The following is a 17,273-nucleotide window of genomic DNA, read 5'->3' as shown; positions in this document are numbered from 1 at the left end:
TCCCGGCTCTGCCATTTATTGGATATTAACGGTCTTGGGTAAGTCACTGATTCAGTTTTCTCAACCAAAGAATGGGAGTAGTATCACCTACCTTGTAGGACTGTGAGAACCAGAGATAGTATGGGAAGTTCCTAGCATAGTACCGAAGGCACACAATCATCATCATCATTACTATCAGCTTCATGCAAAAAACATACCTAAAATCCCAAACTGGCAAAAGAATATGTGACAAATATCCAAAAAATTTTTGAAGACAGATACACAAGTCAATATTGTAAGAGTCTGAAAACCCTGTCACCTGCTTTATTTCTGGAGAAGGGTAAAGGGAGAAGAGAAAATATTCACTTGAATTTGAGGAGTGGCTAAACTGAAATAACAGTAACAATAACTTTAGGCCTCTAAGGTTCCTCTGATCCATAAGGAAATGCTGAAATTTCCTTGTTTGGAGACGGAAGTCTACTTTTTCCCTAGGGCAGGATCACCCATGTTTGCTGGGAGAAAAGAATAAAGAGCAACAAACGCAGTAGCACCAAACGGGGTTAAACACAGGAAGTCGGGCAGGCCTCTCCTTTCAAATGCAAAATCGTACATTAAAATATGTGTATAAACCATAGTGTTCTTCCTCTTGATTCCATCCTTCTCTCCCTAACAGGAGCCCCAGACACCTGATGAGCACGTGCATTACTGACCAGATATACAATCTAGCCACTCCTTCCAAACTGGAATCTGATTACAACTGGACTGGCCCAGCTCAGGGCTGCCCCTGGTGACAGGAAGCAGCACCTATGCTCTCAGGGAGAACGGATACTGAGGATGCCACCAGTCAAAGAGTCGAACGCTGTGCACCGGGTCCAGGATGACTTGCACGCCCTGCTCACTGCGCAGTTTCCGACCAGCGTGGACCGGAGAATCCTGGAACACGAGTCTCACTCGGTGATGCCGCATGTCCGTGCTCACGTTGATGGTAAACTGGGAGGGAGAAGTAAATTCAGTACCTGAATTAAACAACTTTGTCCTCCTGTGGTTCACTCTGAAATGAGACAGCCTACACAACACTGACAGACAGACCGGGCCACAAGATAATCTCTAAGTTACACTACCAGCACCTTTGAAAAGAAATTAAAAATTAAGGGTGATTCTAGTAAGTTTTTCTTAGCTTCATATAGTTAAACTGTGCTGAAAAAAAAAAAGCCTCTCACATGTCTGAATAAATTAGGATACATGCACATAGATGACTATCAATGACAATTTTAAAAAATTGGTTTAGAGCTGTTAAGAGATGAAGGGATCTTGATGGATTTGTTGAGCAAGTCAAGCAAGATGGATGAAACACATCTGATCACATATTTTTTGTAAATTAAACCACAAAATCTCTAAATATGTTTATGTATATGTAGACCTATATAGAATTGTATGAGCATGAAGTATATGGAGTTTAACTCATTAGTGTGGCTTAATGAGAGGTGCCTACAAAAAAAAAAGATATGACATAATCTCAATTATACAAAATTATGTAAGAGAGTGAGTGTATACATGTGTATATTAGCAGATATATTAAAGAACAGCTCCCCAAAAGTTAACTGCAATTATATGAGAGTGGAAGTCTAAGTCACCTTTACTTTCTCAATGTATTTATGCATTATTTAAATTCTTCACATGCATTATTTATTTTACTCTTAAAAAAATAAAGGTGGGGGGGAAAAGCATATCTCTGAACATAAGCCTAAAAATATAGAAAGGATAAATTACATAAACTCTCCAGTTGCCAATACAGTGAAAATTGTTAAAAACTTGGAAAGCATGCCAGAGGCATATTTGTTTGTTTACTAATCTAATTCTTAGCTAAGCCTTGAATGTCACAGCATCACACAAAGGACAGAGCTGGTCACCCTACATTTTAATATTCCATTTATGATACCACGTGTATGTCTAGGGTTCTGACATACAGTGTTCATGTATCCACTTCACTATTAACCTTAATGGGATAACGTTTCTCAAACAGTAATGAGCACTACACAGGAGATGCAAAAACATTCCTTTCACTACAGAGAAGGAAACAGAGGTAGAACATTTTCATAGACATAATTAACTTCTCCCCAAATCTACCTGTTCCTAATATACAAGTCTGCTTTCAGATTTTGTTTAAAATTATTCTTCGAAGATTTCTTCCTCAATGGTTAAGTTGACAGATTTCTTTTGAATCCTAGGCACAGTGAGAGTCTATGAAAGAGCGGAGGGTGACATCCCGTCTCCACTTACCAGGGTGAATATCATCCCCATGACAATTGGGATAAAGATGAAATTGAGCGTGGTGACCTGCAGCAGGCAGCAGTCCTGGTCCGGGTTGGTGTGAACATCTTCGTACTGAACGGGAGGCTGCAGTCCTCCCACACACTTGCTCTTTAATCTAGGGGACTGGAGAGAATTGAGAATTACTGTAATGGCTTCGAGGAAGTGTGTATGGCTCTGAGACTCCACCAATAAAATGAAACTAGGCCTTAACGATAGCTACTGAGATCCAGTTTTTCATTTCTTCTCTCTTTATATACATTTCAGATTCTATACAGATCAAGGAAAACCTGTCCTCTGAAAGGAAGGGGAAACACATTTGGGTAAGAAAGGTGGCAATGGGTGCATGCTTCATTTAGATGGTGTTTCCCACCATCTGATAAGAAATGAAAACTTGTAACTCTATCAGAGGCTCTCCAATATTTGAGAGATCACAAAGTCCTTACAACTTGTCAGGATCTAAAGCGCATCTTCCACAGACGTGGCCATCCAATTCCAGGCCCCATGAAACACGAGTCACAAGAATCAGAGCTGGAGGGAAATCTGAGCATCACCTTCCCACGCTCGTTCCGGTCCTAGCTAATAGGCACTGCCGAGACTCGGCCCCTCCCAGAGAAGTGCTGTGCTGGACTTTCTACCAACACCTGATGGATATCACGGACTGGGGACATCTTGTTAAAAGTAAATGATCAGAGCCAAAATTTCCCCCTGGAACCGTGTTTTTGAAAAATCAATGGAAAAATATGATTTACTTTCCTTACAAACTTACCTGGAACACACTTGTCATCAAGTGAGGGCTAACTAATTTTATTTGTAATGTGTCATCTTGATGAGATACTAAACAGGGGCACAGACTGAAGAAATGAGGCTGCTTGGGACAAGAAGCAAAGACAAGCAGAACAGGTCCTCCCCGTGGCCGAGATCCCAGGCACACGCCAAGCAAAAGGCAGACACAGAGGTAGAATCTTTTCTACTTTTCTTATAAACAGACTCCTGGCAGTCCCTCTCCCTATGGCTTCTGCAAATCGCCTCAGATATAAAACCATGTGAATTACTGTTGTTTCCAAGTACATTTGCTTTGAACAACAAAAAAGGTTTTAGGCAAATAACCTCAGTACATTGTTATAACAATTTTTCCTCTTTTCCCCTCCCTTTTCCCCACTTTTAAAGTTTTCAAATAAACAGAAAAGTTAAAAAACTGTGCAGTAAACTCCTCTATATTCTCCACCACGCTTTTGCCATATTTGCTTTCTCTCCCCATCTCTCATTTTATATTTATATATATATATAATATACACATACATATATATATATACACACACATACATAAAATAAATCACATGAATTTTGGGGGTGAGAGAGGCAAAGCCATTTGAAAGTAACACTGGCATTCCACCTTTATTTAACATGAATAAAGACACATATATAACCTTAATAACATTATCACACCTAAGAAAATTAACAATAATTTTATGTCATCTAACATTCACAGCACATTCAGAATTCTTTAATTGTATGAAAAACGCCTTCTATAGCTCATTATTCCTTGATCCAGGATCCACACAAGGTTTACTCTATTAAATCTTTGTGTCCCTTTCGTATTAAAATAGTTCCTTCTTTCTTTTCTTTTATGGCATTATTGTAAGTTTTGATGTGTATCATCTGACTTTAATGAGGCAATTTTATGTCTAGCAACATCAGAACAAGATACTACCTGAAAAACAAAGAGATGATAAAACCAGATACCTGTTTTTTGAACTTGAAGTTGAATTCCCACATTGGTTCCTGTCTGTTTCCAACAATCTTTCTGCACCAGAAAAGTAAGCACTGCAAAAAAAGAATAATAATAAAATAAACAAAAATAAATAAATAAATAAATAAAAGAAAAGAGAGAAAAAGTCAAAATAAGATTTTTTTAAAAGTCAGCAAAAAGCTTTCTGTTTGATTGCTCTAAAGTCAGCCATGGTCCCAATGCTGAGATTTTACTTTCGCACAGATAAAGACACCCCCACCCCGCAATCTGACACTGGCGAACAGCCCCAGGGCTATTCAGTAAAGAGAAGAGGTACCAATAAGTCAACCCCTATTGTTCTCATCGTTAAGGACGGAAACATGGTCTCTAGAGACTGGGGCATATTCTCTGATGCCTCTATTAAAATATAAGGGCAGCCAGTGGCCACCAGACAAGATGACAACAAAGCCATAAGGCAGGCAGAGACAGCCAGCTCTGTAACAGGAGCAGACCACCCAGGATCTCCTGGGAGCAGACAGCCGGTATGGGAACTACAGAGCTGAGCTGAATTCGGCCTACAGGAAGCCCCTCAAGGAAAGCCAGGCTACAGCTAGGGTTAACACAAGAAGTTAAGTACCTCCCAGGGGACAAGGGGTGGGTCGTCCGCCGTGCCAGCTGTCCTGCCCTCCAGACATGCCCTGTACGTCCTGCTGTCCATCAAAAATAATGGGCTTGGCTTTAAGGGGCAAACACTTCTGCTGCCAACACAGCGGCTCCAGTGTCCCACACAAGCTATGCTACTGAAAAGAGAGAGAGGGAGAATCAAATACGAAAAGGCAGAGTCCGGGAACACGGGACAGCTTCCTTTAGGCATGCTGGCACAGTGCCATGCGGTTGTGGTTAGACTAGCAAGGCCATGCATGGGACACCTGCCACTGCAGGTCCCCCATCCTCAGAAGACCTCCAACAACAGGCACAAAAGCAGCAGTCAGGTGGCCAAGGCTTAACCACCTGGATTAAGACCTCAGTTATCACCACCTTGACTTTTTATAGTCCACTGAGAAACTTAATATTCCATTATAAGAACGTGAAGACGTAGGGGTTTTAGATTTAGGCAGTAGCACCTGCATTGTGCACTGGAGCCGCTAGGACGTGTCAAGCATGAGGAGTTTGCCCAACGCTGCTCTGCTCCCAGCAGTGGCTTCACACCTGGCAGGGTTAGCTCTGGGATGACCCCCACCTCACCACAGTTAGCCCGATACAATCAAAGGTTTCTGGGAGAGGAAAACTACAAATGTGAGATGATATACTGTCCACTCATTTTACAAGAAGGGATGAAATTCTACTCACGCAGCATTCTACACCTGCCCTAAATCCATCAGCTAATCTGATATTAAATTGGGCTCAGCCAATAGCCCTGACCACCTCAGTCTGCAACCCTTGGGGGAACCACGATGATCTTGAACTCAACTGTACCCTTTTAACTCAATGTGTATCAGGTAGAATATTATCACACTAGGGCTGAACTAGGGGAAAAGAATCATTATGTAACATCCAAACCATCAAAACAGAACAGAATAGAACAAGAAGTGTTATGGAACACCAGACTCCGGGCAGGAACCAAGTCATAAAAATTACAAACTCAAAAGACTCAAAATTTAGACAACAGTATTAGCTGAATGAGAAAAAGGCTGAGACATCAACTTGCCTAAACAATCACACCTGCTCTCCCAGCTAAGCTGGGCAAAGGTGTGCTCACTACGTATTTCATTGTGGTGGGAAAAAAGGAGAGAACGGACCAAAGGCTCACAGACCTACTTCCAAATCAAAGGAAGGCCAGAGACTTGAATACAGCGTATGCGTGCAGCTATTAGAGAAATCCCAAGATGTAGGAAATAGCCTACGTGGGCGGGTAGAGCTCAAGTGGTAGAGCGCCTGCTTAACACGCTTAAGGTTCCGGGTTCAATCCACAGTACCTCCTCTAAGAATAAATAAATAAACCTAATTACCTCCTCCCACCAAAAAAACAGAGAGAGAGAAGAGAGAAAAGAAAAAGGCCTACAACATAGGACGAATTTCATAGTGCTCAAGTCTGTGAGCGGGAGCACCTTTAGTCTCAGAAAACACCTACCCAGAGCCTGGCAGTAGTGTGCACTTAGCAAATGCTGAAGACGTCTACACCAGAATCTTTCAAGAAGGTCAACAAAAAAGGGAAACCCCAGATGTCAAGGCCATATTAGAAAGAGAAAATTAGTAAGCTGTTCGTGTTATATCTTATGATTTAAAGCACCTTTTAAGAATTACAGTTTACTTCTACCTTTGAGTTGTGCTCTTCCTAGCCCAAGCCATCAAAACCATCTAAAGTGGTCCAATGTACAATGCATCAAAATAAATTAAAACAAAGAGACAAGGAATATGCTCAAAGCACAAGAATGCTTTAAGGTAAAGACAACATAAGCCAGCCCAGCACAGCAGGAACGTGTCGGAGAAGTGATACCCCGAGCCCAGAGGGTCTACATTAGTGCCCGGGCAGCCCGGTACCCACAGCCCTAGCACGCTCCGTCAGGGAAGCTGGAGACAAGCTGTGCTAACAGGCCCAGCATCCGAGAGTCCACTTGTTGAACCCCGACACTCATTCCCCACTTACTTTAGAATTCTTTAATGTGCTAGGAGTGCTTTCTGGAATGGCTGGATTCTTGGAGATGCGAGCAGCAAATGGCTCATACATATGGTACAGAGATCGGATCACACACGCCCGGAGACAGCGCAGCTTCTCCATTGACTCTGGTCGCAGGCGCAAAGGCAGGGAGGCATCCAGCGTGTAGTGCCTGAAACATGACACATTACTCCTCCCAGTAAGTGACCCGTCTCTCCTGCTCTCGGCCAGTCTCCTGGGATTCCCGGGCTCCACACACACGTTACTGTACAATTCCACTGGCCAGTAGTTAGTCTCTCCCAGTGCCCGCACACACACACAAAGCACCATCTCCTTAACTTCTCGCTACTGCTGCTTCTTTGCTATGCAAAATCCAATTCACATATACTCTGAATCCTGTGCTTCTTTATTGTTTTAAAAATTTTAAATCCTCACTATTTCAGTCTGAAAAAGGGCAAGTCTGACTTGGTGCCAGTACAACATACTTCAGTTGCTCAAAAAGAACCTGCACTGGGGAAGAGCTACCAGGTTCTCCTGTCACATATCTCAGTACGTTCTCTGCTCCCTACCACCTCAATGTCCCCTTCCACCACATCCTTACTGATGGTGTACAATCTGCACGATCCCTCTGCACCCAGCATCAAAAGTTAGCCCTCTTACTAATCACCTCATTCACCCCTCTTACCACTACAACTGTGCCAGGGCAGCAAAGATACAAACACTATATGATACTTCAAGGTGACTAGCCAATCTTAGAACTAATGCAGTTGGAAAGATAAATAGATGGGCACCTATAGTTTTTGAAAACTCTAGCAGAGATAAACCTTTGAAGAAAAGTTAAAAAAACAGTTCTTTTTGAGACCTTACTTTTTGTTGAAAGTAAGGATACTGGATGGGGGCAAGGGGACAACCATAGAGAAGACAGTTACCTGGATGAATTAATAATCAATTTTAAATTAAAGAGGGGCTCAAGGAGTCCAAAGTCAGGTTCATGCCCAGGCATGGAGCAGACAAAGTGAAAAGAGGTCACCATCCAGGGAGTAGCTCCAAGTCACAAACAGCAATGCAACCAGCTACACAGATAGCACAGGGAGCTCTCTGTAGTCGCACCTTCGGTACAACCTGGTCCAAAAGGCAGCAGTGCAAGTGACAGTCCAGGCATTCTTACAAATCAGAGAAAAATTCACAATGTCCTCGGGACGGATATAGGAAGCCAGCAACAGCCAAATATCCATGGGGTACTCTTCTCCTCCAGCCCCGTCCAGGTCTTCTGAAACAGAAAAACAAGAACAGTAACCTTTGACCTTCTATTATACATATATATAAAGATCCCCAATCATTACAATTCTCCCAGGGCTGGCACAGCTAAGAAAATGGTTTAAATGGGTCCAAGGAAGTCTCTCACACCCATCGTTTCCTGCTTCTTCTACCTGCTGGAAACTTCTGTTTCCTGTTGCCCAAGGGAAGAGGTCTTGTTCTTAAAGCCTTTATTGAATAATTATTTACATAATATTTTGAAGTTTTCAAAGTACCTTTGCATACATTATATCATTCAATTCTAATAATTCTTCAACGGAAATAAGGAAAATATCACTGTGCCCATTTTACTGTAAGAAAACAGAAGCTTGCATGCAGTCAGGGTAAACAGGACCCAGATTTCCCCACTTTGCACTATACATTCTGCCCTTGGTTCCACTTGCAGTCTCCATCCACCAAACGTTTTCTTCAGTTCAGTCATTTAAAAAACAAAACTGATCTTAAGATGGGATGAGGAAATCTCCAGACCTCATCAGTGTTAATTCTCTTGATCCTGAGGTCCACTATCCAGGTCAGGTTCAAATAAAAATGTATACTCCATAAAGATAACTGAATCTGGGCTAACCCTAATCTTGCAATGAGATTTAGTCATAGAACTCATCAAACCCCAGCCTTCTTTGTTTCCTGGGAAAGAGACCCTATAACCACCTCCTGGAAGCTGCCTCTGTTTTTCTAGCTGCTTCCTGCCGCTCAGTGACTCAATCAGGTTCTCACTTTAGGTTTTCATAACAGAAACCAATGCTTCTAAAACAACCACCTCTTTTCTGGTTCCTGCACTTTCTTGAAATCTCCAGTAACCTTTTAAGGCTCAGTCTACTACTTGTGGCCCCTTCTCCCCATTAAGTCACTCTCTGAAAGAGAAGGCAAACAACAATCAGAATTTCCCCCACTGAGACCCTTAAGGACCTTTACAAAGCAGAGGGCTATTAAAATTCTTCTGTCTTCAGGGACAGAATTCAGGAATTACAAAAATGATCAAAGTTTTACACATAATTATTAAGAAATTTCAAAACGTAGGAAATGGAATCAGTAAAGTTTCACGGAGACAGGCTATGAAGGACATAAAAAATTCTGACAGGCACAGGTTAAGAGGAAAAGTATTCCAAATGAAATAAACAGCTAATATGAAGCCTGGATATTCAGAAAAATAAAACACATGTGAGGGCATTAAGGAGACAAGTCTAACAAGATTTTGATGATATTAAGAAATTACTGTTTACTTTTTTAGACATGATAATTTTTTAAGAGCATTTATCTGTTGGCAATAACTACCAAAGTATTTACAGATATTAATAGGATATCTGGAAATTATTTCAAAATAATCAAGTGTGTGTGTGGTGTGTGTGTGTTTTGGGGGAGAGGGCAGGGAAGTAGTGACTGAAACAAAAACAGCCATGAGTTGATAACGGTTGAAGCTATGTAATAGCCACGTGGGATTCATTATACTGTTCTCTCTTCTTTTGTTTATGTTTCATTTTTAAAAAGCTAAAAGAAAAAAGAGGGGGGGGAAAAAAGGCCAGTCAGGTGAGAATGAAGGAACCTAACGGGGGTAAAGTAGAGCAAGGAAGTAAAAGATGAACTATAGCTAGGAGTCTATAAACCACAATCATATATCTGGTAAGTGACTGGTCTCCTGAATACATAAGAATTTTACAACTCAGTAATAAAAAGATAACCTAATTTAAAAATGGGCAAAAGATTTGAATAGACATTTCCCCAAGGAAGATACACAAATGGCCAAAAAGCACATAAAAGATGCTCAACATCATTAGCATGCAAATCAAAACCATGAGATACCACTTCATATCACTAGGATAGTTACAGTTTAAAAAGTTAGAGAGTAACAAGTGTTGATAAGATGTGGAGAAACTGGAATTCTCATTCATTGCCAACGGGAATATGAAACATCAACTTCATAAAAAAGTTTGGCAATTCCTCCAGAAGTTAAACATAGTTACTATGTGATCCAGCAATACTACTCCTACTCAACAGAAATGAAAATACATGTCCACACAAAAACTTGTCCATGAGTGTTCACAGTAGCCAAATAAAAAGCAATAAAAAGGAATGAAGTACTGATATATGTTACAATATGGATAAACCCTGAAAACATTATGTCAAGTCAAGGGAGACAGACACAAAAGACCACAAATATATGATTTCATTTATACGAGATGACCAGATACACAAATCTACAGAGACAGAAATTAGATCAGTGGTTGCCTAGGGCGAGGGTGGGTGGGAGGGTGTTGAGAGAGAATGAAGAATGATGCTAACAGGTTTGGGAGGATAGAAATGTTCTAAACTTAGATCATGTTGATGGCTATACAACTCTATGAACATACTAAAACCAGTGCATGGTACACTTTAAAGGGGTGAATTTTATCTCAATAAAGAGGTTTAAAAAGTCCATAAGCTCTTCTGTGAAATGTATCAAAAATCAAATGGAAAATCAAGGGAAATCTCTAATTGAATGGTGATTTCAAGCAAGAAATTAAGGAACAAAGAAATGTGAGAAATACTTATGAATTTTGGGGTTCTGGAAAAGAGGGGTATCATTGACAATAATTGGTATAATTGCAAATACGGTAAGTTCATTAATTTATTGATTATTTCAATATAGTTTAATGAATGCAAAAGTCTGTTATCTGATTCTCAAGTAGAGGTGAAAGTTCTGGTAGATCTGAAACCAAAAATACACATATCATTTATTATATTAGCTTCCCCCTAACTCTAAGCTGATCATCAGAACCACTTTAATTTTAAGAAGAGGTATTCTGGAGGGGAGGGTATAGCTCAAGTGGTAGAGCGCATGCTTAGCATGCATGAGGTCCTGGGTTCAATCCTCAGTACCTCCCCTGAAAATAAATAAATAGACCTAATTACGTCCCCCCACAAAATATAAAATAATAAATAAATTAAAAAAAAAGAATAGGTATCCTGGGCTCTGTCCCAAGAGAGTCTGATTCATTAAGTCTAGAACAAACCAGTGAATGATGGGTCGGCACATTATATACTGTTAGTTTATTTTCCCTTGTTTCATTTGTGTCAGTTTTATTACCACTAAGACATAAATATCACATACTTCTCTCTTCCCTGTAGTACCTACTACACATAAAGTAGGCATTAATAATTGCAGAGTACTTCAAAGTCCATTATAATATCTAATTTTAGCTGAAATGAAACTGATTATATACAATCCATATATTTGGGAAAGCAGTTTTGCAACAACTCTGCCACCTTACACATTCAGAAATACAGAAATGCAAAAGCTTTTTGTTTTCGTGTTGCTACATGGGTTTTACCTGATAATGACATATTCTCAATAAATGGCTACTCTAACCACTACTATAATCAAGTTCATAACTCCAGAAATCTACTGACTGTTATCAGTCTCCCTTCCTCTCAAATGCAGACATAAGTAGAAGGCCCTGGTATATTAAAGTCTTATTCCACTACTAAGATCCAAACTGGTTCTTTGCTGCTATCACCTCTTGTGCTACTGAGAAAGTGATGGCTTCAAATTATCACCACATTTAGGACTAGTGCTCTAAAAGAGAACAAGCCCTGTACCTTTGTGCCTCTTGCTTTTCTTTTTTCTGGAGACAGCTCTCTCATGGATGCTTTCCTCGTGGGCATCAATCTCATCACTGCTGTCAATGATGTCACAGGGCTCACCAGCTCCAGAAAGAGCTTCCACTGCAGGAACCTGGGAGGCTTCCAAGCCACAAAGAGATTTTACTAGAAGAAAATAAGAGGAGAATGAGATGGCAAGTACTTAGCAGAGCTTAGGAAGAAAAGGAAAAGGAAAAAGAAAAAGGGGGGGGGGATGCAAAAGCAGTGTTGAGAATCTTCTAAAGAAAGCTGAAAATCTTAAAAAAAAAAAAAAAAAGTATTTTAAATAAATTGGGAAGTAATGGGTAATGACTCCAAAATTGCAGAAACTGCTTCAGACCTGAAGAAAAAGGGAATGAATTATTCTTCCATTATAAAACCTGCAGGGTAAAAACAAAAGGTGAATGCTATTCTCATTTGCATAAATTCTTAGGATCAATGTTTGAGAGGAACTGAATCCAATTTAAGCCTATACCCGGTCTGGAGACATTACATACAATGAAAAACACAAGTCTCAAGGACCCGTGAGCCTGGAAGTAAGAAAAGCATGGGAAAAGAAAATGAATACTTCAAGGTTATTACACAAAGAAGCAAACTGCAGAGTTAAGTGGAGCATATATATGAACTACAGGAAAAAGATTAATAACCAGGAAGAAAGCAGTGGAAACTACAGAAGAGTATGCAAAATTTTTTTAACGGAAATATTTTTAGTAAAATATTCCTGTTACAGAAACTGCTACTGCTCTTGGCTAATCCTTCCCCTCCCCTAAATCTGTAAGTAACCATCGAGGAGAGCAAACATCCTTATGGGAAGATACCCAAAGGACTGCAAGAAAAACAGAGGCAGAATCCCAGGAAAATAAAACACTTAGTTCTGTCTTCACTGTCCGAGCTTGAAAAGACTCATCGGAAGCCTACCTTCCTGCTGAACAGCATTGGCGACCGCTTTCTTGACCCGTCCAGACCTCACGACGGCCGGATCCGAGTTGGCATAATCCGCCACGGTCACTGAAACACAGCAGCAATCCTCAACGGAAGAGGCTTTCTCTCTTCAGCTTCCTCCCCACCAAGAACTCCTGCTCACTCCAAGCCCCCAGCCCCAGCCGCCCTCCTTTCGCAGGCCGGCGAGCACACGCCTCTGCGCTCTCCAGCCCCCTCCCGGCCTCCAGCCCCAAGCCTTTCAACGCCCCCGCCCCCTCGCCCACCTCGCCCGGAGCAGGCGTCTTGGGCCCGGAACTTGAGTCGCTTCCCTCTCTTGGGCATGGCGACCGTCTCGGGGCGAGGCTGGGTTAGCGGGCCAGGACCCCGGGCCATGTTTCAGGCCAGAGAGCCAGATCCGGGAGCTGAGGGCCAACTCGGCCCGGATCCGCGGCCATACCGCTCCTAAGGCCCCAGATCTCGCGAGGACTTAGGCCAAGGCTCCGTAGCGCATTGGCGGCCGACGCCCCTCTTCAGAAGCCAATCACCATCTGGCCTAGCGAGTACGTCATCATCCGGCGCCTATAGACCAGCCTGCGTCTACTTTGTGTAAGAGTCTGTGGCTGTGGTCTTGGGCAGCGTGAGTTTTTGCCGGACCTGTTGTACGATGGTTTGGTGTCTCCGACCCGAAACCCACACCTGCGTTGATTAGAACTGAACTTATATTCTGGGCTCCTCGATTTTTATGCTACCGGTTCTGTCCACACTCCACGTTCACCTCAATACCCCAGACCCGCAGTGTCTTCGTGCTCCGCCCCTCAGGCCACGTAGACGGAGCGCCTGCTATTCCAACATGGGTCTATAAGAGTCTTCACTCTAATTTCGTACACAAAAGCCACAAATTTCTGAATTCTCAAAGTTGGGGGAGGGGTTCCTAAATGATTTTTTATTTACCACCATCCTCTAAACTAAATACTGTAAGGATTGATGAGGAAAGAACAATGTCTTTCCTTTGTATTGAGGCAAATCTCCGAGTGAAGGTTACAGAACTGCAAGGGAGCGGGATCCTGGTCTAATATCACCAGTAGGTATAAGTTATTGTGTGTCCTAAGTTAGGTTCTTTTTCCTTATAACTTTCTTGCAGCTCTCAAAAGGTGCTAATCCCTGGCTTGAGAAGCATAGAATTTAGGGACCAGAAATCCAGCTTGCTGGACCCACCAGAGAGCGCCACCCCAAAATATTTAGAAGACTTCTATTTTTAATCTAATTACTTAGTACATAGACGTTCCTTTGGCGCAAACCACTGGCCTTTTACTAACATTGTTTAACGGACTGTTACCAGAGATCTATTAAGGTTTGGATCAATTAGGAATTGTAATTGAAACTGAATATAATTGAGTCTACGGCACCATCCTGAACGCGCCCGATCTCGTCTGAATATAATTGATTATAGTCGTGAGCTATTCCAATTTACTTTATCTAAAATCATAACACATACCAGGGTCTAACAGACTGAAATAAAAGAAAGTGGTTTCAAATAATTTTTCCTTATATATATAATTGATGCTTGTGGTCAAGTACAAAATGCAGCCAGTAAAGCACTGAGCCTTGTCATTTCACAATGTTAATTTAAAAATGCATAATGCCCACATGCAAGTATATTTCTGCTCATGCAACACCCTTTTGCAAAACACTGAGGCACTGGGACTCTAGAGGAGATCAAAGGTGCAAAAGACATACGCCTTATTTATATGCCATCACTCTCGGAGACTAAAAGGTTTTAGCTGAAACGTCCTCTCATTTTCAGCAGTGAAGTGGAAGAAGTGCTAATTCCCAAGCTGTTTATCTTTCAAAATTTCAAGAATGTGAAGATCTTAAGCAAAGCCCCTCATAGGTCCTTTGGCCACATTGGTAGAGAAAAAAACACACTTAGATCTTTTATTCCACCTTTAACTAAAAAGCAGAAGTTTTAAAATTAATGACACTGCTAGATTCCAGATTCAAAGATACACACTTTTTTCTAGAAAGACAAGTTGTAAAAGTTACTAAAAGAGCTGTTGTTTCTTTCAAGTTCCAAAAAGAATTTTAGTGAAAATTTTGATTGAAGTTTCCTTCAGTTTATAGACTTAATTTGGGTTGAATTGACATCTATATACTGTAGAGTCCTTCAATTCAGGAACGTGGTGTGCATCTCCATTTAATTAAATCTTCCTTTAAGTCCTTTAATAGTTTTTAACCCCAAATTATTGTTTATTCTTGTCAAAGTTTTCTTTATTTTTTTTATTGAAGTATAGTTGATGTAAAATATTAGTTTCAGGTGTACAACATAGTAATTCAGTATTTTAATATATTGTATTCCATTTAAAGTTATTACAAAGTAATGGCCATATTTTCCTGTGCTGTGCAATATATCCTCGTTGCTTATTTATTTTACACATAGTAGTTTGTGTCTCTTAATCTCATACCCCTATCTTACCCCCACCTTCCTTATCTGCTTTGGTAACCACTAGTTTGTTTTCTATATTTGTGAGTCTGTTTCTGTTTTGTTGTCGTATTCATTTATTTTTTAGATTCCACATGGAAGTGATAACATAGAATATTATTTCTCTGCCTGACTTATTTCACTAGGCATAATACTCTAGGTCCATCCACGTTGTTGCAAATGGCACAATTTCATTCTTTTTTATGCCCAAGTACTATTCCATTGTATATATTTCTTTATCTATTCTTTATCTTCATCTTCTTTATCTAGTCATCTGATGGGCATTTGGGTTGCTTCCATATCTTGGCTATTGTAAATAATGCTGCTGTGATAATTAGGGTATGTGTATCTTTTGAATTTGTGTTTTCATTTTCTTCAGATACCCAGCAGTGAAATTGCTGAATCACATGGTAATTTGATTTTTTGGTTTTTGAGAAACCTTTATACTGCTTTCCTTAGTGGCTGCATCAATTTACAGTCCTACCAACAGTGTACTAGGGTTCCCCTTTCTCCTCACCCTCACCAACATTTGTTATTTATGGTCTTTTTAATGATCGCCATTTTGACAGATGTGAGACCATACCTTGTGGTTTTAATCTGTATTTCTCTGATGATTAGTGATGTTGAGAATTTTTTATATACCTGTTGGCTATCTATATATCTTTGGAAAAGTGTCTATTCAGGCCTTCTGACCACTGAAAAATATTTTATTGATGTAAAGTTGATTTACAGTGTTGTGTTAGTTTCTGGTACAGCAAAGTGACATGTATTCTTTTTCAAATTCTTATCCATTATAGATTATTACAAGATATTGAATATAGTTCCCTGTGCTATACAGTAAGACCTTGTTTTTTTTCTTTTTATCTATTTGATATAAAGTAGTGTACATCTGTTAACTGCAATTTATCCTTCTCCCCCTCCTTTTCCCTTTGGTAACTGTAGGTTTGTTTTCTATGTCTGTGAGTCTGTTTCTGTTTTGTAAGTAAGTTCATTTATATAATTTTTTAAGATTCCACATATAAGTGACATCATATGGTATTTGTCTTTCTCTGTCTGAATTAATTCACTTAGTATGATACTCTCTAGGTCCATCCATGTTGTTGTAAATGGCATTATTTCATTCTTTTTTATAGCTGAGTAATGCTCTATCTATCTATCTATCTGTCTGTCTGTCTGTCTATCTGTCTATCTCTGTATCTATATACCACATCTTTTTTATCCATTCATGTGTTGATGGACACTTAGATTGCTTCCATGTGTTGGCTATTGTAATTAGTGCTGCTATAAACATTGAGGTGCATGAATCTTTTCAAATTAGAGTTTTCTCCAGGTATATGCCCAGGAGTGAAATTGGTGGATCATATGGTAACTTTATTTTTAGTTATTTGCGAAATCTCCATACTGTTTTCCATAATAGCTGCACCAAACTATATTCCTACCAACAGTGTAGGAGGGCTCCCTTTTCTCCACACCCTGTCCAGCACTTGTCATTTGTGGCCTTCTTAATGATGGCCATTCTGACTGGTGTGAGATGATGCCTCGGTGCAGTTTTGATTTGCATTCCTCTGGTCATTAGAGATGCTGAGCATCTTTCATGTGCCTGTCGGCCATCTGGTTGTCTTCTCTGGGGAAATGTCTATTTTGGTCTCCAAATTATTTGATTGGGTTGTTTGTGTGTTTGTTTTTAATTTTCAACCAGATAGCTGTTTTATTTCTTATTTTTAAATTAAAGTATAGTTGACTTACAATGTTGTGTTAGTTTCAAGTTATACCTTAGCTAGCTAGCTAGCTTCTTTTTCAGATTCTTTTCCGTTATAGTTTATTACAAGTTATTGAACATAGTTCCTGTGCTATACAGTATACCCTTGTTTATCTGTTTTATATATAGTAGTGTGTATATGTTAATCATAAACTTCTAATTTATCCCTACACCCCCTTTCCCATTTGGTAGTCATAGTTCGTTTTCTGTGTCTGTGAGTCTATTTCTGGTTTATAAATAAGTTCGTTTGTATCATTTTTTTAAAGATTCCAGATTTAAGGGATATCATATGATATTTGTCTTTCTCTGCCTTACACTTAGCATAATAATCTCTAGGTCCATCTATATTGTTGCAAATAGTTGTTTTTGGTTTTGGTATTGATCTATATGAGTTATTTGTATATTTTGGAAATTAAGCCCTTGTCATTTGCAAATATTTTCGCCCATTCCATAGGTTGTCTTTTTGTTTTATTTGTGGTTTCCTTGCGTACAAAAGCTTGTAAGT

The 17,273-nt window shown here is 40.0% G+C and overlaps 1 protein-coding gene across 6 annotated transcripts; it reads right to left on the bottom strand.

The window, feature by feature from the left end:
• On the bottom strand, nucleotides 1-13,033 carry TMEM183A (transmembrane protein 183A). 6 transcript variants are annotated; one of them, XM_006178176.3, is made up of 8 exons: nucleotides 12,815-13,033; nucleotides 12,528-12,617; nucleotides 11,568-11,735; nucleotides 7,788-7,947; nucleotides 6,669-6,849; nucleotides 4,036-4,116; nucleotides 2,260-2,415; nucleotides 1-969 (listed from the first exon to the last, which is right to left on the bottom strand). In XM_006178176.3, the coding sequence occupies exons 1-8, from the start codon at nucleotides 12,921-12,923 to the stop codon at nucleotides 784-786; spliced, it is 1,131 nt and encodes a 376-aa protein (XP_006178238.1). In that variant the 5' UTR covers nucleotides 12,924-13,033; the 3' UTR covers nucleotides 1-783. The 6 variants fall into 6 exon arrangements, with proteins under 6 accessions (XP_006178238.1, XP_032322609.1, XP_032322608.1 ...); XM_032466718.1 differs by having other exon boundaries at nucleotides 2,260-2,407; nucleotides 7,788-7,944; nucleotides 12,815-13,023; XM_032466717.1 differs by having other exon boundaries at nucleotides 2,260-2,407; nucleotides 12,815-13,022.
• Nucleotides 13,034-17,273: the final 4,240 nt, after the last annotated feature.

This window comes from Camelus ferus, chromosome 23, assembly GCF_009834535.1.
Source record: "Camelus ferus isolate YT-003-E chromosome 23, BCGSAC_Cfer_1.0, whole genome shotgun sequence".
NCBI classification, from domain to species: Eukaryota; Metazoa; Chordata; class Mammalia; order Artiodactyla; family Camelidae; genus Camelus; species Camelus ferus.
Note: the sequence above shows the minus strand (reverse complement) of the source record. Positions and strands in the feature narration are given on the sequence as shown.

What these genes read in the sequence shown, in the direction of transcription:
- TMEM183A (XM_006178176.3), bottom strand. Translation starts at nt 12,923, where the DNA reads ATGGCCCGGGGTCCTGGCCCGCTAACCCAGCCTCGCCCCGAGACGGTC. An exon ending in CAATGCTGTTCAGCAGGAAG is followed by an intron (nt 11,736 to 12,527) that starts GTAGGCTTCCGA and finishes ATTTTCTTCTAG; the next exon opens with TAAAATCTCTTTGTGGCTTG. An exon ending in TGGACCAGGTTGTACCGAAG is followed by an intron (nt 6,850 to 7,787) that starts GTGCGACTACAG and finishes GTCATGTTTCAG; the next exon opens with GCACTACACGCTGGATGCCT.